Source organism: Salvelinus alpinus, chromosome 15 (genome assembly GCF_045679555.1).
Source record: "Salvelinus alpinus chromosome 15, SLU_Salpinus.1, whole genome shotgun sequence".
NCBI lineage: Eukaryota > Metazoa > Chordata > Actinopteri > Salmoniformes > Salmonidae > Salvelinus > Salvelinus alpinus.
This window is the reverse complement of record NC_092100.1, coordinates 9,012,135-9,038,910: the sequence shown is the minus strand read 5'-3', so window position 1 is coordinate 9,038,910 and position 26,776 is coordinate 9,012,135. Positions and strand designations below refer to the sequence as shown.

The following is a 26,776-nucleotide window of genomic DNA, read 5'->3' as shown; positions in this document are numbered from 1 at the left end:
AGCATGATAGTTGTACTTTTAGTTTATGGTTGAAGCAGCTTGCTGGCCATCAGCCAATCAGTGTTTCTCAACGAGTTCAAAGCACTTGAATTAACATTTCTCAAAATAATTTATCTCTTCTAAATCATTTCAAATTGTCTTATATTCTGATTTGTTTACTGACTTGACTGACTAGTTAATAAATGTGTCCTTAAAAAACAAACATTGCAAAATACCGTGGGTCTTAAACAACTTTTTTTTGCGTCTGACGTGACGTCATAGTTCTGTCACGGGTGTACAAAGTGCGTTAATCAAATCTGTACACACCTCTGTGAAGAGTATGTAATTACATGCTACTGCTCTAATTATTTGTAACTACATTTGCAGCGCTCGCAGGTGAGTGATTTAACTTTGGCAATGTGAAGTCAAATGCGTTGTGTGAAAGTAAAGCTGTCCAGTGTGCAGCCATGTGAATTTATTTTTGACAGATGCGACCCTAACTTTTATCACCAGTGTTTTAGCTAACTAATTATTATTACTATTAGCAAACAGTAAAGGTAGCTAAGCCTATTAATTGTCCCACAACCCTTTACATTATAGCTACGTTTAAGTTTTTGTCTTTTTTTTTATGGCCACACAACAGCAACTGTATGGAAGCATACAGTATGTGGCCTAGCTTCGATACAACCTTGGCCATGTGTAGACTTGACAGTTCATGTAGCTTTAATATTCTGATCATAGTTCTGAACATGGAATTACGAACGAGTCAATGTGTCCGGATTCCCTATTCACGCACTATATTCAAGTGCCAGTATTCATTCTACAAACGGTGGAATAGGCTAAATATGATAACACAACAACTACTGAAGGCTGTAGCTAAGTAGCCAGCTGACCTATGTGGCTAGCAAGCAACGCTAAAGGGATTGCAAATGGGTTAGCATAAGTCTAGACCAACAATTTTTTTCGCTTTTCTTAATATTCGCTAGAAGGCTAGCATTTATGAGGCTAGGAACGTATTTCATCCGAAGTTCTAATGAAAAGGTGCCTCTTTGGGACCGAGGAGTTTTCTGGAGACATGTGCCACTTGCTGCAGGAGTGCTGATGGCGTTGCCCACTGTATGCGTTTTCGGTAGCCTGATTGCGTCCAGACTGAGAAGAAATCTGCACACAATGCAGCCCTGCCAGATCTGAACACAATCGGACAACAAAGCGAGTTCTCCCGTATTGTTTTTAATTCTGATAGCAATGTCGAAGGTTTCTAGATTCGGGTTGCAGCGAAGCAAATGTGGCTGTACTTGAACTTTTCAAATATCTCAACTGTGCCTTGGCATGTCAACTATCTTGATAGCTAGGATTGTCCTTTACATTTAACAATGCTTGTGTGACCAGAAAATGACTAAAGTTAGCTAGTTGTTTTAGATTAGAAAGTGTGACTTGTAAACAACATTGATTATTTCAATAGCAATTGCATTTGAGATGCTTTATGTTGTATATTAATGTGTATATATTTCTCAGTCTAAGCATTTTTCATGGGCATATTCATTACGTCAATTCTGTTCCAAAACGTTTCTTAAACTAAATTAAATGGAACGAAACGGGGAGGGACCTACCTGAGTTGGTCCAATAGAAACTCTCGTTTTAAACTAATTTGGACTAATGATTACTCCCCCATCGTGACCTTTTTTCTTTGCATTCCTTCTCTGTAGCATAATGGCATTAGCGGAATCTAAACCAAACCTCAGCCATCTACAGGTGTCTGAGCTAGTGAAGAGGCTCTTTGGCTTGACGCCATCCCAGATTCACCCGCTGCCCAGCTACGATGACCAGAACTTCCACTTGGTGGTCAGTGAGGACGACGAGTACGTCCTGAAGGTAATGAACACTGAGGACAGTCAGAACCCCACTCTGCTGGAGCTGCAGACTCACGCCATGACCTTCCTGCACGAGAGGGGGCTTCCTGCCCAGACCGTCCTCCCCGCCACCTCAGGACAAGTCATGAGCCTGGTGGACATCGGTATGTATGAAGCTCACACGAGACCGAGCCATGGGATATGCTCTGGGAATCACCAGATGTTACTGTATGATCATGGTTTAATTGCATGTAAGACCTATTAACAAAAATCAGTGTCTGCTGGTTTTCTCTTCTCCCTGGTACTTAGTCAATCTATTTAGTAGAAATGGACACCTATAGGGGCATTCCATACGGGAGTGGCGCAAAGATATTTATAATGTTTTGGATCTTCCTGAAATGAAATACATTGAAACCCAAAGGACCTTTCTATGGATTTAATTTCAGGAAGATCCAAAACATCAAAATATTTTGGCCAATCTTGTATGGAATTGCCCATATCAAAATCAGTAGAATTGTTTTGATACAATATACAATGTGTGTGTGTGGTATACTACCATTCAAAACTTTAGGGTCACTTAGAAATGTCCTTGTTTTTGAAAGAAAAGCATTTTTTTTTGTCACATTTCAAATGACATCAAATTGATCAGAAACACAGTGTAGACATTGTTAATGTTGTAAATGACTATTGTAGCTGGAAACGGCTGATTTTGAATGGAGGATCTACATAGGCGTACAGTGGCTCATTATCAGCAGCCATCACTCCTGTGTTCCAATGGCACGTTGTGTTAGCTAATCCAAGTTTATCATTTTAAAAGGATAATTGATGATTAGAAAACCCTTTTGCAATTATATTAGCACAGCTGAAAACTGTTGTCCTGATTTTAAAGAAGCAATAAAACTGTCCTTTAGACTAGTTGAGTATCTGGAGCATCAGCATTTGTGGGTTTGAATACAGGCTCAAAATGGCCAGAAACAAAGTACTTTCTTCTGAAACTCCTCAGTCTATTCTTGTTCTGAGAAATGAAGGCTATTCCATGTGAGAAATTGCCATGAAGATCTTGTACAACGCTGTGTACTACTCCCTTCACAGAACAGCACAAACTGTCTCTAACCAGAATAGAAAGGAGTGGGAGGCCCCGGTGCACAACTGAGCAAGAGGACAAGTACATTAGAGTGTCTAGTTTGAGAAACCGATGCCTCACAAGTCCTCAACTGGCAGCTTCATTAAATAGTACCCGCAAAACACCAGTCTCAACATCAACAGTGAAGAGGCGACTCCGGGATGTTGGCCTTCTAGGCAGAGTTGCAAAGAAAAAGACATCTCAGACTGACCAATGAAAAGATTAAGATGGTCAAAAGAACAGACACTGGACAGGGGAACTCTGTATTCTGCTTAACCTTTCTAGGGTAGGTGGGATGGTAGCCTCCCACCTGGCTAACATCCAGTGAAATTGCCGAGCGCTAAATTCAAAAATACTAAATTCAAATATTTAACATTCTTGAAAATATGTGTTATACATCAAAATAAAGCTTAACTTCTTGTTAATCGAGCCGCCGTGTCAGATTTCAAAAAGGCTTTACGGCGAAAGCAAACCATGCGATTATCTGAGGACAGCACCCCGCATACAAACACATGAAAATCATATTTCAACCAGGCAGGTGTGACACACAAGTCAGAAATAGCAATATAAAAATTGCCTTACCTTTGATCTTCTTCTGTTGGCACTCCAAAAGGTCCCAGTTACATCAGAAATGGTCCTTTTGTTCGATAATGTCCTACTTTATATCCATTAAAAACTCAGTTTAGCTGGCGCGCTTCAGTCAATAATCCACTCAGTTTCCCTCCATCAAAATGCATACAAAATGAATCCCAAACGTTACTAATAAACTTTTCCAAACAAGTCAAACAACGTTTTATAATCAAACCTTAGGTATCCTAATACGCAAATAAACGATACAATTTAAGACTGAGAATAGTATGTGCATTACCGGAGATAAATAAGAAAGAATTCGCTTTCCTCCACGCGCTTGGAAACACTACAGCCAAAATGGGAGCCACCTAGAAAAACTACAATTTCTGGGAATTTTTTCCAAAAAACAGCCTGAAACTCTGTCTAAAGACTGTTGACATCTAGTGGAAGCCCTAGGAACTGCAATTTGGGAGGACTTGGGCTTATAATTATAGTACTAGCCATTGAAAATAGTGGTAAGCGGACATGTTTTTGTTGATGGTTTGTCCTCTGGGTTTTGCCTGCCATATCAGTTCTGTAATACAATTATGTCTGTGAGTAACAGTTTTAGAAACTTTAGTGTTTTCTATCCAAATCTACCAATTATCTGCATATCCTAGCTTCTGGGTCTGAGTAACAGGCAGTTTACTTTGGGCACGCTTTTCATCCGGATGTCAAAATGTAAAATACTGACCCCTACCCCAGAGAGGTTAAGACACTCCTTCTCTCTAATCATTACATCTTATGGTTCAACAGTAAAGAGTAACAGGATACCAAACCCTTATTACTCAAGGGAATCTGTCCTCACCTCCTGACCTCAACCCCTCCTTCACCTAATCCACAGGTGTCCATCTGTCTTCCCTATATCAACACGTTGCTCTCCTCTCATCCACCCAACACATTCCAAAGCCTTCTGGCTTTCTTCAGAGAACCCTTAACTTCTGACATAAAACCCAGTCTCTTTTACTCCTCTGATTCTATGCTTCTTTCCTATCATTTATTTAATATCTCAATGTTCAAAGTTTAGCCGATTCCAACAGTCCTTCTTGAATAATAGCGTCCTAATGTTCAATTTACATAAACTTGGAAATTACTAATAAATTAATTTACAAGAAAAAACTAACAAATGGTTATAAAACATGAATTAAACAAATCAACAAACAATGAACAAACATTCACCGCAAGGTTTACAAATTCAGAGACTTATGGCCTCTGTACTATGATCACACATTTTTATTTCCATCTATCATAACATAACAAAATGCTATTTCATCTGAATCTGCTGTCTCGTTCTATGGCAGATGGAGCAGCGTTTAGTTTCTCCACTTTCCCCTTCTGGTTCCTAAGAGAGTGATGGCACAAGTCTTGGAAAGCAACAAAAAGACACACAAACCACAACAGTATTAACGATGTGATAAGCTATGCATAATTATATATGCATGAAAACCAAAGGCTGAGACCATGACAATTCCCACTCTCTCTTTTCACCTGACTCTATGCCTCCAGGATACTTTCCTGCCGGGTTCCACAAAAATGAAAGTTCTAAAGCTTCCTCATCCTTTCACCCAGTCTTCCCCTTTAGGCCCCAGGTTCTGATAGGTGTTCCCAAGTCATGTCATTTTCACTTTGTTCCCCACTCCTCCAATTTCACCTGATAGGCACAACACCTGATATGCAAGTGCGTATCCCTCATCCACATTCCATCCTCTTGACGTAACTCAGCACTGTATATGCTTTCCATCCAATACCTTCAACATTTTGTTCACAGTACAATTACCCCTCTATCCTCTATCATATGATGCATTAACCCATAAAGCAGCTAAACCCCAAACCAACTATGATGTTTATAGTAGTTCCCAGACCCAACCCATCTGTATGTCTTACAGTGAAATCCAGTCACTCGCTCTGTCACTAGGCTTCCTGTGTCATGGTGTCTTCACTCACCCATTATGTAGCTGGACCTCACTTCACGTGAGAACTATGCACCCCCCAAGGAGAGATTATGATCTCTACCGCTGCAAGTACTGTACAGAGTAGTGTGTGTCCCATACCAATGCGGTCCCAACATCCCCGCCTGGTGTCTCTTGATGAACACTCAATCTCCAGAATTCAGCCCGTGCCCTTGGTTATATCTCTGCTTTCCCCTGAGGATTTACACACTGCAACACATGGGACATTTCCTGACAACATAATTTGTGATGTTTGAATAACCGCATGCATCAGTCCCCCAGTTACCAGTTCCAAATCCATGTGACATGAGTCGTCATAACCTGATATCCCTACAATGCTACTACAGTAACCACTGCTCCTTCCAACATGGCCATGACTATAGTCTCACAATACCCCTCATTTGTGTAGTAGTCCAGTTCCATGCTATCAATATAGCATCCTACGCTACTAGTACTGCTCCTTCAGTTACTGTCCCTACTGCTCCTTCAGTTACTGTCCCTACGGCTCCTTCAGTTACTGTCCCTACGGCTCCTTCAGTTACTGTCCCTACGGCTCCTTCAGTTACTGTCCCTACGGCTCCTTCAGTTACTGTCCCTACGGCTCCTTCAGTTACTGTCCCTACGGCTCCTTCAGTTACTGTCCCTACAGCTCCTTCAGTTACTGTCCCTACAGCTCCTTCAGTTACTGTCCCTACAGCTCCTTCAGTTACTGTCCCTACAGCTCCTTCAGTTACTGTCCCTACGGCTCCTTCAGTTACTGTCCCTACGGCTCCTTCAGTTACTGTCCCTACAGCTCCTTCAGTTACTGTCCCTACAGCTCCTTCAGTTACTGTCCCTACTGCTCCTTCAGTTACTGTCCCTACAGCTCCTTCAGTTACTGTCCCTACACCTCCTTCAGTTACTGTCCCTACACCTCCTTCAGTTACTGTCCCTACGGCTCCTTCAGTTACTGTCCCTACGGCTCCTTCAGTTACTGTCCCTACGGCTCCTTCTGTTACTGACCCTACGGCTCCTTCTGTTACTGTCCCATCAGGCTCCTTCTGTTACTGTCCCATCAGGCTCCTTCTGTTACTGTCCCATCAGGCTCCTTCTGTTACTGACCCATCAGGCTCCTTCTGTTACTGACCCATCAGGCTCCTTCTGTTACTGACCCATCAGGCTCCTTCTGTTACTGACCCATCAGGCTCCTTCTGTTACTGACCCATCAGGCTCCTTCTGTTACTGACCCATCAGGCTCCTTCTGTTACTGACCCATCAGGCTCCTTCTGTTACTGACCCATCAGGCTCCTTCTGTTACTGACCCATCAGGCTCCTTCTGTTAGTGTCCCTACAGAGCCTCTGCCGTGAGAATACTTCCTGCATGTAATCTGTCAAATGTTCACCGGCTGTTAGAAATTGGAGAAAAATAATATCCAACCTAACAAAACTGAGTCACAGGTGTCCTGAAAGTTTACCATAGTGTCTGAAATGCCACCACTATCTCCTCTACTCTCACCATGATCTGGGTATGTGTAATGTTCAACTAAATCCCCATATTGTGTACAGTTAGCTGTCCTCCCTCTTCTATGAGCTATCTCCTGTAACAAGATACAGTCTCTGGGAATGATACTCCTCTATCACTACATCTAACCCATAACACACTATACTCCTAATGCATGTGCTACAGTTATAAACATACTAACACATTCTCAAACCAGTTAGTCAATATACAGCATTCCCTCTGGAACAATGAACACCCTCATGTTTCATGAAACCTTAACATATTGACTTGAAAAGAGAAACAAAGTACATGTTTAATAACTTAGCACCACTCATTGATGCGATGTAACATAACTCTGATTACAGGGTAAAAAAAACTAAAAAGGTTCATGGTTGTCCCAAGCTGTCATCCATTTTCCCCCACACAAACCACCTCCCCTCAGGATGACACATGGAGATACGTTTCTGGAGACTCTCGGCCAAATAAATGTTATCAGCGACCTCCCCCCACCCCTCATCGTGCTTTAGCAATTCTCTCTCGCTGTATCCCAATCACAACTAAAACATATTAATAAAATATCCAACCCAAATTTATAATGACTGACCTCAGTGTTTACTTTGAGTCTAGAGTTCAAATTCCAGGTAATTAACTTGGTACAGATCATCCCTGTTAGAACGTACATTTATAAACAACCTTTTATTGCCGGTCATAACTTCTCAATACCGCCCCCTTAGTCCCTGTTTTCCTGTCATGACTGGCCTGATAAAGAAAAATCTCAATACATTCTTAGTCTAAATAGTTAGCAGGGCGTATACCACTACCCCCGCTTTCCTTCACCCGGCACTTATCATTCTTCTTCAAATATAGTTTACAGTTCATTTTCCCAACGGTTCATGTAACTTTTGCCTGTCACATTTCATGGCCCTTGATAATGTCCCGATTTGTAAAATTTAAAAAAAAAATCCTAGTAGATACCTCTGTTTCTCCCACGTACACGAGTCTCTCACCTGAGCTTGTTCTCTCTCTCCACGCTCACTCCACACGCACTCTCAGCACCTGGTTTATGGCTCGGACTCCGATAGGAGTGATAAAAGTCACTGTCTCTCATTGCACGCCTTTGTTGCTCTTTCTTCAGCCGGTTAGGGAGGGTTTTGAGGTTTACACACACTGTCTATGGTCAAATTATTCCTACCATACATGAAGACACGATCTGACGTCACCCTCCATGATAACCTCAAAAAAGCACAGATCATAACAACAGTTAAGTTCATTACATTTGTTTCAGGAAACTAGACAAACATTGACTATATAACGAATTATGACATTAACCTTTTCTTAATAACATCTCTAAGACAAATGTCAAAAAACATAACATACTGTTACTGCTAAAACCATTTTCTAAATTAGTCCATACTCCCTTATTCTACTGGCGACCTCTTGGAAGAGTTACCAGATCATGAAGTTAGCACCCTAACCCCTCGCAGATTTCCCACTCCAGGATCCCAATCTGGTGACGTTTGTATCAAAACACATGAAATCAGCAATACATATATCACAATCCATTTGAAGTAACTGTCATCCCTTAAAATATTTTCCTTTCTATATGCAGCCTGAACACAGTACCACTGTACGAGTACCCCAAAGACCAGGACCTCAGGGAACTAGTCATTTTCCACTTTCACTCGTGATTTAAAAAAAACAACGTTAAATCAAAAATAAATAAATTAGAATAACTAATCAATTTAGATTTACAACTCTTTATAACTCCCTACGGAAAAAATAATCTCCTAAACTAATGGTACAATTTGGATAGAGAATGGTGATTCTCATTAATTTTATAATTAAATCCCCCTGTTCTGTTAATTTGTAGTGAGATTGATAATTTCTCATTAGGATTTTTTTTGTATACAGGGCTTTAGACACCATTAAAATGTTCCCTCTCCCTTTCTTTCCCTGTCTTTCGGAAACCATTTAAATCCCTCTTCAAAATATTTCATCCTACTGCAGACCCAATTTAACTGCATTGAAAAGACCCCATCCAGTAAATCCCACAACACGGCGACAGTGTCTCTCCACCGAGTCTAACGATTCACTGGTCTCCTTTTCCTCATGTGGTTCTCCATAACCACCGCACCACATAAAAAAATGTAAAGTTCATTTTTAGGTTTGGTAACCCCTATTCTAAATCCTCGTGACCCCCTCTTTCGTCCATTCCAGAATAAGACGACATAAAACGTACATGTATTAAAAAAAAATAAAACAACTTAACCTCTCTGGCGTCCCACCTCGACAACAGCCAGTGAAATTGCAGGGCGCCAAATTCAAAACAACAGAAATCCCATAATTAAAATTCCTCAAACATACAAGTATTATCCACCATTTTAAAGATAAACTTCTTGTAAATCCAACCACAGTGTCTGATTTCAAAAATGCTTTACTGCGAAAGCACACCATGCGATTGTTAGGTCAGCATCTAGTCACAGAAAACCATACAGCCATTTTTCCAGCCAAAGAGTGTCACAAGTCAGAAATAGAGATAAAATGAATCACTAACCTTTGATCTTCATCAGATGGCACTTATAGGACTTCATGTTACACAATACATGTATGTTTTGTCCGATAAAATTCATATTTATCTCAATCTGTTTGCATTGTCTCAAACATCTGAAAGTGCAGAGAGCCACATCAGATTACAGAAATACTCATCAAACATTGATAAGCGATACAAGTTTTAAACATATTAATAAATATACATTTCTCCTTAATGCAACCGCTGTCAGATTTCAAAAAGGCTTTACGGAGAAAGCACACCATGCGATTGTTAGGTCAGCACCTAGCCCAGAAACTCATACAGCCATTTTCCAGCCAAAGAGAGTGTCACAAAAGTCAGAAATAGCATTTAAAATTAATCACTTACCTTTGATGATCTTCATCTGGTGGCACTCCCAGGTCTCCATGTTAGACAATAAATGTTTGATAATGTCCCTCTTTATGACCAAATACCTCCTTTTTTGTTTGCGTTTTGTCCAGTAATCCGAATGCTTTAAGGCTGTGCACTAAGTCCAGATGAAAAGTTTTAAAGTACAATAAAAGTTAGTAGAAACATGCCAAACAATGTTTAAAATCAATCCTCCGGTTGTTTTTGTCAGAAATAATCAATAATATTTCTACCGGACAAAAGCTTCGTCAATAGGAAAGGAGAAACAAGAAAGGCGCGTTCCCGATCAGGCCCATGGCTGATGAATGGAAATTTCCACTGGCCACTGATTGAAAGTGCTGTATCTGCCTAATTTTTCAGAGTAAAAGCCTGAAACAATGCCGAAAGACTGGCCACATGTAGAGGGAGCCAAAGATATCGTGAACTGTGTCCTAAGTCTTTGTATGGTGAATAGGCTTTCAATTTCAAAACAGCCTTTCAAAATAATAGTACTTCCTGGTTGGATTTTCCTCGGGTTTTCGCCTGCCATATCAGTTTTGTTATACTCACAGACATTATTTTAACAGTTTTGGAAACTTTAGAGTTTTCTATCCAAATCTACTAATTCGATGCATATCCTAGCTTCTGGGCCTGAGTAGCAGGCAGTTTAATTTGGGCACGCTTTTCATCCAAAATTCCTAATGCTGCCCCCCTACCCTAGTGAAGTTAAAATGTCTAGTGATTTAAACAAACCCTAAGGCCTTCTGAGTTTGCAAGGAGTGTTTGGCCATATTTAAATGTGTTACCTTTAGAATCCATTCCCCTGGCATTTCGCCTAGAATCTTCAACCCAAAATACGTTTTCCTGTGGCAAATTTTGCCAATTTCGCCTCGTAAGGTCTCCGCAATATTTGTGGTTTTCTAACACTTTCACTCACCAAGGCAACCGCCTTAGCCATTTCGTCTGCTTTACGATTACCTATGGCTTTTTATTGATTTTTTAATCTGTATGACTAGTATGAGCTTCACATTTCACCACTGTTAATTTACTGGGTAACTGACATGCTTCTAATAATGCCTCTACCTCCAGACCATTTTTTAAAATTGGTGTTCCTGTCGCTGTTAACATGCCCCGTTGAGACCACAATGTACCGAAATCATGAACTACTCCAAATGCATACCACACACAGCGTACCCCGTTACTCTATTCCCTTCTGTGTTCATGTAACTAGAGCCATCCTGTATACAATACTTTTCCCGATTCCAATGCTGTCTCTTGCAAATCAGGCCTGGGTTTCGGAGTAATCTGATCTGGGTCACATGAGATTCACCCTCCCCAAGCAACAGCATTAACGACGCAGGATGCACCAATCTTATGAAATTGTACATTTTCCCCATTTAATGTTAACTCCCAGTTTGTCCATCTTGCACTAGTAACATGTTGTGCTTTGGTGCTGTCCACTACGGTTGCTTACTGTGTGTGTAACTTACAAATCTACTTTTTGACCCATTGTAATGGAAGACGTGTTATGCAACACCATTTCTGTCGCCTGTACCGCCTTAAGGCACGGTGGCATTCCTCTTGCCTCTACTAATATTTTGCGTAACCATCGCACTACAATGTTTTTCCTGTTCATGAACGACATGTTCTTTAAAGATAATTTTAGGTTTTGCAATACCAAATGCTGGCACTTGACACAATTGCTTCTTTAACTCGACAAATGCTTCCTCACACTCTTGATTCCACTCTATTTCCCCCCCCCCCCCCCCCCCTTCCGTCAACTCTATACGTGTCTCGGCAATTTCAGAGAATGACAAAATAAAATGTCTAACAAAATTGAAAACTCCTAAAATTTTCCTGAGCGGGCGAAGAGTGTTTGGCCGTGCCAAAGAACAAATTGTTTCTACCCGATCCCGGGTAATGTGTATCTTGCTCTTAGAAATCAAAACCCCAAAATATGTTACCTCTTGCTTTGCTAGTTGTGTGTCGTCCTACGATTCTTTATGACCCTGTTCCGCCAAATTGTCTACCAATGTGGTGCGGTCTCGCATATGAGTTTCTTCGTCTTTTGACGCTAATAACAAATCATCCACGTATCGTACCAACACGGAACCTACCATTGACACCCTTTTAACGATTGTTTCAATGCAAAAATGGTACCAAGTCGGACTTTTCGTAAATCCCATCGGTACTCTACTAAAAGTTAGGTAAAACGTGATCTCATACGTCCTCCATCACATAGAAACTGTAATCCCTATGAACCACTTATCCAGCGAACAGAGACTATACACCACTAGGTGACAGTTCCATTCTTGCTAATCTCAAAATGACTAGTTGCTCTTTTGAAAAAGATGCAAACTCTTGTATAGCTGCATTTCCTGCTAATGCACTAAGTTCCAGTATCACCTTACACTCATTCTTCCAATGCCCGATAGCTCCCCCTTTTTAGATATGGGACTATCTACTTACGCTTTGACGTTTTTTTCGCTACGTTTCTTAGTCTTATCTCTGCCATTGAAACTATAGTTGGTGATTTCTCTGGCCCTATTAACCCCTCGCACGTCTGCGAGGTGAGCGGAGTCATATTCCACTCTCAAAACATCGTCTTGAGTTAAATCTACTAGCCCCGCAATTACAGTTTTGTTTGATCACAGGGCTCAACCCCGTCATCAAAGCAGAAGTGCAAATTCTATCAATACACTCCTGTTCCCAGTCCTTCTGTAGTAGTGTACTGGTGTTATTCATTCTGGGTTTATCGTTATGCATTTGCTGCTGTTGGAATGCTGACATCAAAACACTGGTATATATTGAGCTTTTGATTCTGGTTTTATGTTTTTATGCCGAGTCATAGTTCCCTCCCTGTATTCTTTATTTGATTTGAATTCACTGTCAGCAGGAAAATGTTCAATTTGATCTAATATGCTAAATTCTTCCCATATTCCAGCCGAATTGGTAGAATGCTTCTTTTAGCGCCTCCATGGCTTTATTAAACTCAGCTAGCTCTATTTTACAGGGAGAAACGGGTCTGTTTGTCGTCATATCAATAGTTATTATTCCCAAAACACTCCCGTCTATAATACACACCTTCTATTAACTATTTTCTAAGATAGCACTACACACTTCCCCGGATAATAATTAATTGATCACGGCACTTAATACCTTGTATTAGAACCGATACCATAGCGTCTGCGTATTTATTACTGGAGAATACGGATTTCTTAACGGCTTAGTGCCGTATCCTCCAATATCCCTATTATTGATAACACATCACCAAAATTATTCACACTTGTCTTCCTATTTCCTCATCTGCCATGGTTCACCACCCCAACAGGGAACACAACTAACCTCCCATTCACACTTTTATGGCTACTACAACTAGGCTCTCACCCCGTTATAGTTTATGCAGAGAACCAACCCCGCCGGATTTACCCCCTAGGACTTACCCTTCGCAGGTTCACTTTCCGTGACTCACCCTATATTAATAGTAATTACAGGTATTAACCCACTGGGATTTACTATTGACTTTATAGTACTAGCAGGAACCAACCTACTAGGGAGTTACACCCTAGGACTTACCCTACAGGTACCAGCCTGTATGAGTTTACCTTCCGGGCCTTACCATTTACTATAAAGCTACGACTGGTCGTTACACAATGGGCCTATAGAGTTAAACTCAGGCTCTCCAGGTCTGTATCCCATAATTAGTTCAGCCAAAGATTCTCATCTCCCCAGATGTCAAAATGAGTGGAAACAGATATAGGAAGTAGCCCACCTTGTCTGTTGCCAGCTCTGCTCCACTCATCTGGACTCTTTGTTTTGACTACAAGTCGTGGTGAACTCCTGGCAAGCTCACCATCTGTTAGGTTCTTATATTTCCGAGTAAATAACTCACGGACGCTAGAGAAGCTTTAACCAAGTTTTAATTCTTCCCAAAGGTCAGCAAAACATACAGCAAAACATTTCTCACCATCACAGTTATTATATATGTCCCACTTAAGACACTCCTCCTCTCCAATCCTTACATCTTATGGTTCAACAGGAAAAGGGTAACAGGATACCAAACCCTTATTACTCAAGGGAATCTGTCCTCACCTCCTGACCTCAACCCCTCCTTCACCTAATCCACAGGTGTCCATCTGTCTTCCCTATATCAACACGTTGCTCTCCTCTCGTCCACCCAACACATTCCAAAGCCTTCTGTCTTTCTTCAGAGAACCCTTAACTTCTGACATAAAACCCAGTCTCTTTTACTCCTCTGATTCTATGCTTCTTTCCTATCATTTATTTAATATCTCAATGTTCAAAGTTTAGCTGATTCCAACAATAGTTTTGATGTCTTTTTATTATTTTACAATGTTGAAAAGAGTAAAACTAAAGAAAAACCCTTGAACGAGTAGGTGTGTCCAAACTTTTGACTGGTACTGTATAAATTGCATTCTAAATGTATTCACACCCCTTGACTTTTTCCACAATTTGTTTTTACAGCCTGAATTTAAAATTGATTACATTGATATTTTTTTGTCACTAGCCAACACACAATACCCCATCAAATTAGAATAATGTTTTTCGAAATGTTTACTAATTAATGAAAAGCTGAAATCTCTTGAGTCATTTTAAATATTCAACACGTTTGTTATGGCAAGCAAAATAAGTTGAGTGAAAATGTGCCTAAGAAGTCACGTAGTTTGCGTGGACTCACTCTGTGTGCAATAGTTTTTAACATGATTTTGAAACGACTACCTCATCTCTGTACCCCACACATAAAAATTATGTTTAAAGTCCCATAGTCGAGCAGTGAATTTCAAACACAAAGACCAGGGAGGTTTTTCAATGCCTCGCAAAGAAGGGCACCTATGTTTTTTATATTTTTAAAGTAGACATTACACATCCCTTTGAGCATGGTGCCATTATTACACTTACACTTTGCAGGGTGTATCAATACACCCAGTCACTACAAAGATGCACGCGTCCTTCCTAACTCAGTTGCCGGAGAGGAAGGAAACCGCTCAGGGATTTCACCATGAGGCCAATGCCGACTTTAAAACAGTTACTGAGTTTAATGTCTGTGACAGGAGACAACTGAGGATGGATCAACATTGTAGTTATTCCACAATACTAACCTAAATGACATAGGGGTGAGAAGGAAGCCTGTAGAGAATACCAGTTTTACAAAACATGAATCCTGTTTGCAACAAGGCACTAAAGTAATACTGCAAGAAATGTGGCAGAACAATTTATTTTTTGTCCTGAATTCAAAGTGTTTGTGGCAAATACAACACATTACTGAGTACCACTCCATATTTTCAAGCATAGTGGTGGCTGCATCATGTTATGAGGATGCTTGTAATCGTGTCTGCTTTATATCCTGTCAATTTGTCCAATTTAAGACCCAGACAACCAGGTTAGGGCAGTTCATAACTAATCAGTGACCTTAATTGATCTTTCAAGTATAAAGGAGGAGTGTGAACTTGCATACAGACACTTGGCCGTCCAGCAATTGAGTTTGTTTCGCCTGGTGTAAAAGTTACATTCAGTTTCTGGAAATATGAATAATAATACTGCAGCACTAGAGGATCAGACTTGGGGAAACCTTCAATACTGCAGCACTAGAGGATCAGACCTGGGGAAACCTTCAATACTGCAGCACTAGAGGATCAGACCTGGGGAAACCTTCAATACTGCAGCACTAGAGGATCAGACCTGGGGAAACCTTCAATACTGCAGCACTAGAGGATCAGACTTGGGGAAACCTTCAATACTGCAGCACTAGAGGATCAGACCTGGGGAAACCTTCAATACTGCAGCACTAGAGGATCAGACCTGGGGAAACCTTCAATACTGCAGCACTAGAGGATCAGACTTGGGGAAACCTTCAATACTGCAGCACTAGAGGATCAGACCTGGGGAAACCTTCAATACTGCAGCACTAGAGGATCAGACCTGGGGAAACCTTCAATACTGCTGCACTAGAGGATCAGACCTGGGGAAACCTTCAATACTGCAGCACTAGAGGATCAGACTTGGGGAAACCTTCAATACTGCAGCACTAGAGGATCAGACCTGGGGAAACCTTCAATACTGCAGCACTAGAGGATCAGACCTGGGGAAACCTTCAATACTGCTGCACTAGAGGATCAGACCTGGGGAAACCTTCAATACTGCAGCACTAGAGGATCAGACCTGGGGAAACCTTCAATACTGCAGCACTAGAGAATCAGACCTGGGGAAACCTTCAATACTGCAGCACTAGAGGATCAGACTTGGGGAAACCTTCAATACTGCGGCACTAGAGGATCAGACCTAGGGAAACCTTCAATAAGAGGTCAAACTGAAATCATACCAGTTGCACTGCATTTTAATGTTGAGGAGTCTGAGTATTAACTACCTCTGGCTAGGTTAACGTTAGGTAACGGAGTCGGAGCTGATTTTTATCTACATTGCCTCTAGATGCTTGGCAGAGTTTGATCTTTGTTGACAAGGAGGTGGTGAAACAGGATGAGCTTACATTCCAATTACCCCCAGAGGGCTGCAGATCACTTCCAATTACATTTTTTTTTTCTTCCGGTAGACTGTGGCTTTGGCAGGCAGAAGTACCTGGTGAGACTGCTGACCTATTTACCGGGGACCACCATCGCCAAAGTGCCCTGCTCTCCACAGATCCTGTATGAAGCTGGCAAAATGGCCGCCAAGATGGACGCAGTCCTGCAGGAAGTATGATTATCTTAAATTAGTCTGCCTGAGGTGTGTTCAAGTAGGCTAATGTTTGCAAATGTTTTTATTTAAAGTGCATACAGTTCGATTGGCAACATTTTAACTTGAACTGGGTAAGACATTCTTAACACCTTCATTAAATGATGTCCCGTGACGTCAAAATATTTTCACTGTTTGCAATGTCTGGCCTTAGGCTACAATGTTGCACAAACCATATGTTGCTGTGGTGAGAGAGAGACGAGCGCACCTGTAGTCCAGTGTGTAGCCCAAACAATTCATATCCTACGGTCGGGAACGTGCGGCCAGTCTGTCAGTGAACAGCGTGCAGACAAAACAAGCCTTTTTGAAATATTTCAAATGCAAACGCAGGTTGGAAAGCAAATGGCTTTTGCTGAAAAGAGAAGACCTCTAATCTGTTAGCTGTAGGATACGACATATATTGTATCAACTTCCAAATAGGCCTATAGCGCGAACAGTATTGTTTTACAAAGTAAAAGTAAAAACAAAGTTAAACGAAAGGCTTTTGGTACGAGAGAGGCCACTGCTGGTGAGTGAGCTGTGCATAAATGGTTGAAACTGGAAAGCTTTTTTGGGACTATAATTGTCTCTGCGTACTGTACAATATGTCTCTCCACAGGCCTAGGCTATTGATGGATTCAGGACAAGGTCGTTTTTATTGATCTCAGTTTTAATAGCCTGTCATTTCGATCATTTGTGCAGTGTTTAAAAAAAGATTCTGCTAGTCTCCACTCATGTAAAATGATGCATGAAATGTTTTTATATAAGGCCACATCTTTTTCAGACCCTAGGCTACTAAAATTGTTCCCCGTGTGTGCAACGTCTAAGTGCGACGACGCGAATGCAAAGATGGCATTACATGCATTTCTTATAAAAATGATTTTATTTTTCATGCATTCCGGTACCTCAGAGACCACCAGGTCACTTTTTTGCTCCCACCTCCCGATATTTATGGAACACTGCATGACCCCCTTTATGAGTATTGTAGTATCATTCATAAAACCTTTTTATATCACATTTATTCAGTATCATTCATGAGGAAATAAAATACCCCTTTTTTCATGACAGAACTACTTGAATGGGGTATGCAAAAGGAATTGATATGAAACCATTTCATAACACTGCGACACTCATAAAAGGTATCATTCATTCAGTATCATATTCCCATTTCAAGTAAAGAATGAAGCCAGTAAAGTTATCTTTTTTTAATGTTTGTTAGGTTTGGCGCAGGGCAAACAAAATTAGCAGCGTTTTTGTAAGCTGTTGGAAAAACCATCACAAATACATATTATTCTAGGAGGCTGATGCTTATTCTGTGTTAGTGAATACATTTCTTGTATATAGAGAGCAACAAAATGGGTTCTGTAAATTTGAAATAGTCATAATGGATTGGACATAGAGTAATACTGAAGTTTTTATTTTTTTATATGCTGGATTGTTTCAGTCTTTGAATGTATGTGAGCATTGAACGCACCTCTAAATGTCGACCTAACAAAATACTGTCATGATTTTACCCCCATTTCCTTGCATGCTCTATGACCCACTGCTATGCGTGATCAGATGATTTCAAGGACTTTTGATTTATATATAACGATTGATTGGCAAACAAATATTTCAGTGTTAATTAAAAAACATAATACACAATTGCTCATAGTTGTACAACGGCATGTTTAAAAAAATTTAAAAAGTCTGAAAATAATCTGATCGACAATAGTTAACTCAGTTCCTGGTTGATGAGTGTTTTCATAGATGGAGCATCCTCAACTCCATGTACTACAGAGGGAGAAGTTCATCTGGAGTCTGTCCAACATCCCTCTTCTGGAGCCATACCTCCATCTAATGGACGGGGATCCTGTACAGCACGTGGTCAAGTCAGTCATCCAACAATACAAGACTTGTATTCAGCCCAAACTCGGCTCCTTCCGCAAGTGTGAGTCTCTCCCTTCACCAGCTGTTCTGTCTCTTTTGATAGACCTGGTTCAAATGGAAGTAAACGGACTGGAACAGGGAAGGACTATAGCGTGGACTAGTTCATCAAGAGAGGGACATTTTTTGTTTGTTTTCCATTGCATGCCACAATGAATATGACCTTAATTTTAACAATGTAACCAGTCTGTTGTAATGATTGACAGGTCAGGTACTGATACAGGTGGAGAAATGTAATGGTTTATAACTGAGCGGTGAAATCAGACCTGGGGTCAAATAGTATTGGTTTTCTTTTTCAGACTTTCACTGGGCATTATTGAGTTTACTCAGTGCAATGGAATAGGCCACCAAAGTGCAAACCACGCCCATTTGGTACTCTAGGTAGACTCACACAAACGCTCAAAACATTGGAACGATTTGAATTACTATTTGAGCAGACGTCTGGTACTATTGCGCGTGAATATTTGATATGTCAAGTAAACGTGCATTTGTCTCTATGTAGGCATCAACCATGGGGACTTCAATGACCACAACATCTTAGTACAACCAGACGATTCAACCTCCTACAAAATCTCTGGCATCCTGGACTTTGGGGACATGAGCAGTGGCTACTACGTGTTCGAGCTGGCCATCACCATCATGTACATGATGATCGAGAACCCCACACCTCTGGATGTGGGACGAGACGTGCTAGCCGGCTGGGAGAGTGTTATTCCCCTCAACGAAGCCGAGAGGGACGCCCTCTACCTGCTGGTGCTCTGTCGCTTCTGTCAGTCCCTGGTTGTGGCCCGCCACACTGTGGTGCAGCAGCCGGAGAACAAAGATTACCTCATGATCACCACCAAGACGGGCATCCGCCATCTTTGCCGACTTTGGGAACTGGGCAAGGAGGCGGTGGAGAGGAGGTGGTTTCAGAATGCCGCCCAGTGTCCTGGCAAAGAGTGACCCAATGGTCCTCAAGCCCAAGAGGTTTAAGGGAAGCAGTCTCTCTTGAAGGATATTTCAGGGACCACTTTTCATAGGCTGTGTCCTGATTCTTTCCCCTTCAGCCAGTGCTTTCACCAATCCAATGATTTTGAATCCATGTGGAGTCTGCAGGTGCACCTTTTTAAAAAGTATTTAAAAGGTACACTCAGCAATATGAAATCATTAAAACGTGTGGCGTGCCTCGAGCTAATAGTTGGTTGTCATCCTATTCTGCATGACAATGTCATATTGCTGAGTCTACCTTTTTAGCAGACAGACCATCTGATAAAAATGTAAACTCATTTAAACTTATTAACTGGATTCTATCAGTCTGGCAGTGTGACCTGAGTAAAATCTGACCCAAATCCTGTTCTAAAACTGTTTAGAATCTTGGTCAGTCTCAAATTTGTCTGAACCCATCCAGTTGAGAGAAGTCTAGATTTTCTCTGGTCTGTGGTAACTCAGTTTCACATGCATTAAGTAATCTCTTAACACTCCCAAAGCTTTGATTTACGAGTTAAAAAAAACAAAAACAGCACGGAACCATGACTGCTTTTTATTGGTGATTTGTGCTCCTCTAAACGGCATGTGGATAATGTCTGTCGGGATGAAGGCCATATGATTATTCAAATGAGTAGGTCAGATTATTCAAATGAGTAGGTCAGATGCTTATTCAAATGAGTAGGTCAGATGATTATTCAAATGAGTAGGTCAGATGATTTGAGGTGCTTATGCATAGCAACAAGTTACTCTGAATCAGCTGTTGCAGTGTCCACAATCCAGTGTCCTGTCAATTTCATCATTCCATTTTTAGGGCTCACTACAATTAAAGTGTAACTCATTTAAAAAAAAAAATGCAATTCAGCAGCTATGACCTACATTTAACTGAAGTGCCTGTGTAAGAAGAAGTAATTGATGTACCATGATCGTTTGTTAAAATCATATTTTGTAAGAAATTAATCTAATTCATTGCATAATAAACCTAAAAATCTGTGAAATGAGAGAAACTTTCAAAGTTTATTTTCTGAAACTGGATATCAATCAATGAAGCAGTGGGGATATACAGGCATGTCTGAAATTATTGGCACCCTTGATAAAGTGAGCAAAAACATACGAATATTACATGCTAAAAAAATTGTACTCTTTATATTTTCTACTAATGCAATTGCTCAAACAGATTTAGTTAAAACAAAATCTCTAAAAGATGGGGGTAAAAATTATTGGCACCCTTGTTTTCAATACTTTTTCAATAAATCAAATCTAATTTTAATTGTCACATGCGCCAAATACAACAGGTGTAGACCTTACAGTGAAATGCTTACTGACAAGCCCTTAACCAACAATGCAGTTTAAAGAAAAATTTTAACAAATAAAAGTAACAAATAATTACAGAACAGCAGTAAAATAACAATAGAGAGGTAATATACAGGGGGTACCGGTACAGAGTCAATGTGTGGGGGCACCGGTTATTCGGTAATATGTACATGTAGGTAGAGAAAGTGACTGCATAGATAATAAACATAGAATAGCAGAAGTGTAAAAGAGTGTGGGGGGGGCAATGCAAATAGCCTGGGTAGCCATTTGATTAGCTGTTAAGAAGCCTTTTGGGCCTTGACTTGGCGCGCCGGTACTGCTTGCCGTGCATCAGCAGAGAAGTCTGACTAGCGTGGCTGATCACGTTGAGGGAAAGGTTGTTTTCCTTGCATCACACGGTCAGGTCTCTGACGACCTCCCTATAGGCTGTCTCATCATTGTTGGTGATCAGGCCTACCACTGTTGTCATCAGCAAACGTATTGATGGTGTTGGGAGTCGTGCCTGGCCGTGCAGTCATGAGTGAACAGGGAGTACAGGAGGGGACTGAGCACACACCCCTGAGGGGCCCCCATGTTGAGGATCAGCGTGGCGGGTGTTTTGTTACCTACCCTTACCACCTGGGGGCAGCCTGTCAGGAAGTCCAGTATCCAGTTGCAGAGGGAGGTGTTTAGTTCCAGGGTCCTTAGCTTAGTGATGAGCTTTGAGGACACTATGGTGTTGACCGCTGAGCTGTAGTCAATGAATAGCATCCTCACATAAGTGTTCCTTTTGTCCATGTGGGAAAAGGCAGTGTGGAGTGCAATAGAGATTGCGTCATCTGTGGATCTGTTGATGCAGTATGCAAATTGGAGTGGGCCTAGGGTTTCTGGGATAATGGTGTTGATGTGAGCCATGACCAGCCTTTCAAAGCATTTCATGGCTATAGACGTGAGTGCTACGGGTCGGTAGTCATTTAGGCAGGTTACCTTAGTGTTCTTGGGCACAGGGACTATGGTGGTCTGCTTGAAACATGTTGGTATTACAGACAGAGAGGTTGAAAATGTCAAAGACACCTGCCAGCCCTTGGTCAGCACATGTTCAGAGTACACGTCCTGGTAATCCGTCTGGCCCTGTGAATATTGACCTTTTTAAAGGTCTTATTCACATTGACTGTTGAGTGTGTGATCACACAGTCGTCCAGAACAGCTGATGCTCTCATGCATGTTTCAGTGCCGTTTGGCTAGAAACGAACATAGAAGTAGTTTAGCTCGTCTGGTAGGCTCGTGTCACTGGTCATCTCTCGGCTGTGTTTCCCTTTAGTCTGTAATGGTTTGCAAGCCCTGCCACATCCGACGTGAGCCGGTGTAGTACTATTCGATCTTAGTCCTGTATTGATGCTTTGCCTGTTTGATGGTTCATCGGAGGGCATAGTGGGATTTCTTTGAAGCTTCTGGGTTAGTCCCTCTCCTTGAAAGCGGCAGCTCTACCCTTTAGCTCAGTGCAAATGTTGCCGGTAATCCATGGCTTCTGGTTGGTGTATGTGCGTACAGTCACTGTGGGGACGATGTCCTCGATGCACTTATTGATAAAGCCAGTGACTGATGGCTTTATCAATAACACATTTTTAATAAAGTTAATATCCTGATTGGTGAATGATTGTCTGTCCTCATTATTGGTAATTTAAGACATCCGCTACACTTGTTGCATACAATCTTTTTATTCTGGATATTTGTGTTTTTTCACTCTGTCATTTAGGTCATTATTGTGAAGTCACTACAATGTTTTGGATCCATCCTCAGTTGTCTCTGACAGCCATTGAACTCTATAGCTGTTTTTTTTTATCACCATGGTTACATCCCTAAGCAGTTTCCTTCCTGTCCTGCAGCTCAGTTCAGGATGACTCTCTTTCATGTGTCTGGGTGGTTTAATACATAATCCACAGTATAATTATTATCTTGACCATGCTTAAAGAGACCATGCTTATTCAATGTCTGATTTTGTTATTGTTATCCAGCTAACAATCACTTCCTTTCTTTGAGGCTTTTGAAAAGCTCCCTGGTCTTTGTAGTTGAATCTGTGGTTAAAATTCAATACTTGACTGAGGGACCTTACAGATGTTGTATTTATGGGGGACAGAGGAGAGGTTATTCAAACATCAATCCCTATTATTTACATTGACTTATTGTGATTTTTTTAAATGTATTTTTTAACTCCTGAACTAATTTAGGCTGAGCTAAAGACAGGGGCTGAACACTTAGTGCCTTCAGAAAGTATTCACACCTCTTGACTTCTTCCAAATTTTGTTGTGTTACAGACAATTTAAAACGGATAACATTTTGATTCTTGTCACTGGCCTACACGCAATAACCCATAATGTCAAAGTGGAATTATGTTATTTTTTAATGTCTTGAGTCAAGTATTCAACCCCTTTCGTTATGTCAAGCCTAAATACGTTCAGGAGTAAAACGTTGCTTAACAAGTCACATAATAAGTTGCATGGACTCATTCTGTGCGGAATAATAGAGTTTAACATGATTTTTGAATGACTACCTCATCTCTGTACCCCACATGTACAATTATATGTAAGGTCCCTCAGTCGAGCAGTGAATTTCAAACACCGATTCAACCACAAAGACCAGGGAGGTTTTCCAATGCCTCACAAAGAAGGGCAACTATTGGTAGATTGGTTAAAAAAAAAAAAAAAAAAAAAGCAGACATTGAATATCCCTTTGAACATTAAGTTATTAATTACACTTTGGATGGTGTATCAATATACCCAGTCAGTACAAAGATATAGGTGTCCTTCCTAACTCAGTTGCCAGAGAGGAAGGAAACTGCTCAGAGATTTCACCTTGATGCCAATGGTGACTTTAAAACAGTTGCAGGGTTTAACGGCTGTGATAGAGAAAACTGAGGATGGATCAAAACATTTGTAGTTACTCCACAATAACAATTGACAGAGTGAAAAGGAAGCACAGCATTTATATATTCCAAAACACGCATCCTGTTTTCAAGAAGACACTAAAGTAATACTACAAAACAAATGGCAAACCAATCAACTTTTGTCCTGAATACAAAGTGTTAGGCACAGGAAAAATCCTAGAGAAAATCTTGGTTCAGTCTGCTTTCCACCAGACACTGGGAGATGAATTCACCTTTTAAGCAGGAAAATAACCTAAAACACAAGGCCACATCTACACTGGAGTTGCTTACCATGGAGACAGTGAGAGTGGCTGAGTTAGTTTTGAAAATCTATGGCAAGACCTGAAAATGGTTGTCTAGCAATGATCAACAACCAGTTTGACAGAGGTTGAAGAAAAAGCGTAATAGGCAAACTTTACACAATCTAGGTGTGGAAAGCTCTTAGAGATTTGCCCTGAAAGACTCTGTCGAAGCACCTTTGGCAGCAATTACAACAAAGTATTGACTCAGGTTTGTGATATCTGTATTTCATTTTCAATAAATTAGCCACATTTTCACTTTCATTATGGGGTATTGTGTGTAAATGTTTAAGGGAAAAAAACATATTTAATCAATTTCGAATTCAGGCTGTAACACAAAATGTGGAATAAGTCAAAGGGTATGAATACTTGCTGAAGACACTGTATACCAGTGGCGGTTGGTGCCGTTTATGATGAGGGAGGACACTTTACTTTTCTCATGAGCATGTGTAACAGTATAACTTTAGTACGTCCCCTCGCCCCGACACGGGCGCGAACCAGGGACCCTCTGCACACATCAACAACTGACACCCACGAAGCGTCGTTACCCATCGCTCCACAAAAGCCGCGGCCCTTGCAGAGCAAGGGGCAACACTACTTCTAGGTTTCAGAGCAAGTGACGTAACTGATTGAAACGCTACTAGCGCGTACTAGCTAGCCATTTCACATCCGTTACACATGGCCTTATTTCTTTACAGCGTGTTGGATGAATCTCATTCATATTCCATTCACCCAGTTCAATGTACCATCGATAGGTTTAGGCTACTACATGATACTCAAATTTTCCCTATACCCATTATGAGGTTGCTACAACATAGCTGCACACAGGTCAAGAGAAAGATTTGAGATGACAGACAGTGACACATGGACAGACAGTGACACATTCAATACCGTCTTGCACACTCTTGCCTGCATCTAGCGTATCTAGGGTGTAATCATTAGTCCAACAGTTGCAAACGAGAGTTTCTATTGGACAAATTCAGGTATTTTTATCCGTTTCGTTTGCTTCCGTTTAAGAAACGTTTTTCAACAGATTCGGCGGAATGAATATACTGATCACGCATAAACACAGTTCACTTCCATAGCAGCCATGTTGTATTCATTCTAGCTCCCTATGTACTCACATTTTCCCTTCGTTTGTGGACTTCAATGAACTAACACATCAGCTGTATGTGACCAGGTGGAAAAAAACCTAAGCCATTTCATGTCATAACCGCTACACACGTTACTTTAGCTAATATGGATTAGCTAAAGTAACACCCTAGTCAACGCAGCTAATCGAACTAATGCGTTATTTAACCCGCTACAATCATGCAGTAACGTTAGTGTATAGTCAGTAAGCAGTTAGACCGGATTGGCCCCGGTAGCAATAAATTAATAAAACCAAAAGTTTACCATGACCTGGAAGAGTTCCAGTGTTGTGTTGGACATAGCCAGTTAGCTAACATAGAATCCCTCTGTTTGAGCCGGGTGTTTGAATAACTAAACTAGCCAGCTGCATTTGCTAAGTAAGTGAAACTGGAAAAAAAAATACTCTCTCGCTTCTCCATTTAAGAAATTAATTTGTTGAAAACTGTTCAACTATTGTCTTTCTCTTTGAGTCAACTACTCACCGCATTTTATGCACTGCAGTGCTACCTAGCTGTAGCTTATCCTTTCAGTACAAGATTCATTCTCTGATCCTTTGATTGGGTGGACAACATGCCAGTTCATGCTGCAAGAGCTCTGATAGGTTGGAGGATGTCCTCCGGAAGTTGTCATAATCACTAAGTTTATGGAAGGGGGTGAGAACCATGAGCCTCCTAGGTTTTGTATTGAAGTCAATGTACCAAGAGGAGGACGGAAGCTAGCTGTCCTCCGGCTATACCATGGTGCTACCCTACAGAGTGCTGTTGAGGCTACTGTAGATCTTTATTGCAAGATAGTGTTTAAATCAATTATTTGGTGACGTGAATATATTTAGTATTGTTTTTTTGTCTTTTTTTATGAAATTCACTGAGAATGGTCCTCCCCTTCCTCCTCTGAGGATCCTCCACTGCTGTATACCATTTATAAAATTGCCATATATTTGTTTAAATACAGACTAGCCCAAAAATAAGTGAACATTAAAAAAAATTATACAATGGATTATAATTTTCTGGAGAAAAAAAATGGTCAAATTGACACCCCCTATTTTAATTCGCTCCATGGCTCAGGCAGCCATGTGGACACATGGCTGTTTGACTCATCTTAGTCACAAAGAGAAATACCTTTGCAGCTGTTAATAAATGTATAAACAATGCCATGCTGGTGGGTTGTGACAGTCAAATAAAACCCAACCCTGAAACTAAATGTAGGCTGAAAATAATTTGTATGTCATAGGAAAAGATACGCATTCACACGAATTTGCATGAAGTGGGCAGTTCGGATTTGTCACGCCCAAATATATCATACTTTGACTAAAACAATGATTTATTGACTTAAATCATTGCGCAACATCATGGGTAACCTCTGGTTATCATCTGTCAGCTCAAAAAAGTGGATTTCTACTGGTATGGGGACGCGTACCAACCTTTACTGCAAAGAAGAGAGACTTTGCACGTTTTTGAAAACACCAATAACTTTCAGCCATGGGTTGATGTTTCCTTGAGCGGATGGTCGGCCGGAACACAGTTATAAACCATTTGTACACTGCAAATTGACCGCAAGAATCCCAAACAGATATAGTATTTCACAAAACCAGAATCATTCCAA

General features: G+C 40.8%; 1 protein-coding gene across 1 annotated transcript; it reads left to right on the top strand.

Annotated features, from left to right (window-relative positions):
- The first annotated feature begins 256 nt into the window (after positions 1–256).
- On the top strand, positions 257–20,535 carry LOC139539441 (hydroxylysine kinase-like). Its single transcript, XM_071342400.1, has 5 exons — positions 257–375; positions 1,686–1,993; positions 16,476–16,618; positions 18,386–18,566; positions 19,065–20,535. The coding sequence occupies exons 2-5, from the start codon at positions 1,690–1,692 to the stop codon at positions 19,505–19,507; spliced, it is 1,071 nt and encodes a 356-aa protein (XP_071198501.1). The 5' UTR covers positions 257–375; positions 1,686–1,689; the 3' UTR covers positions 19,508–20,535.
- Positions 20,536–26,776: the final 6,241 nt, after the last annotated feature.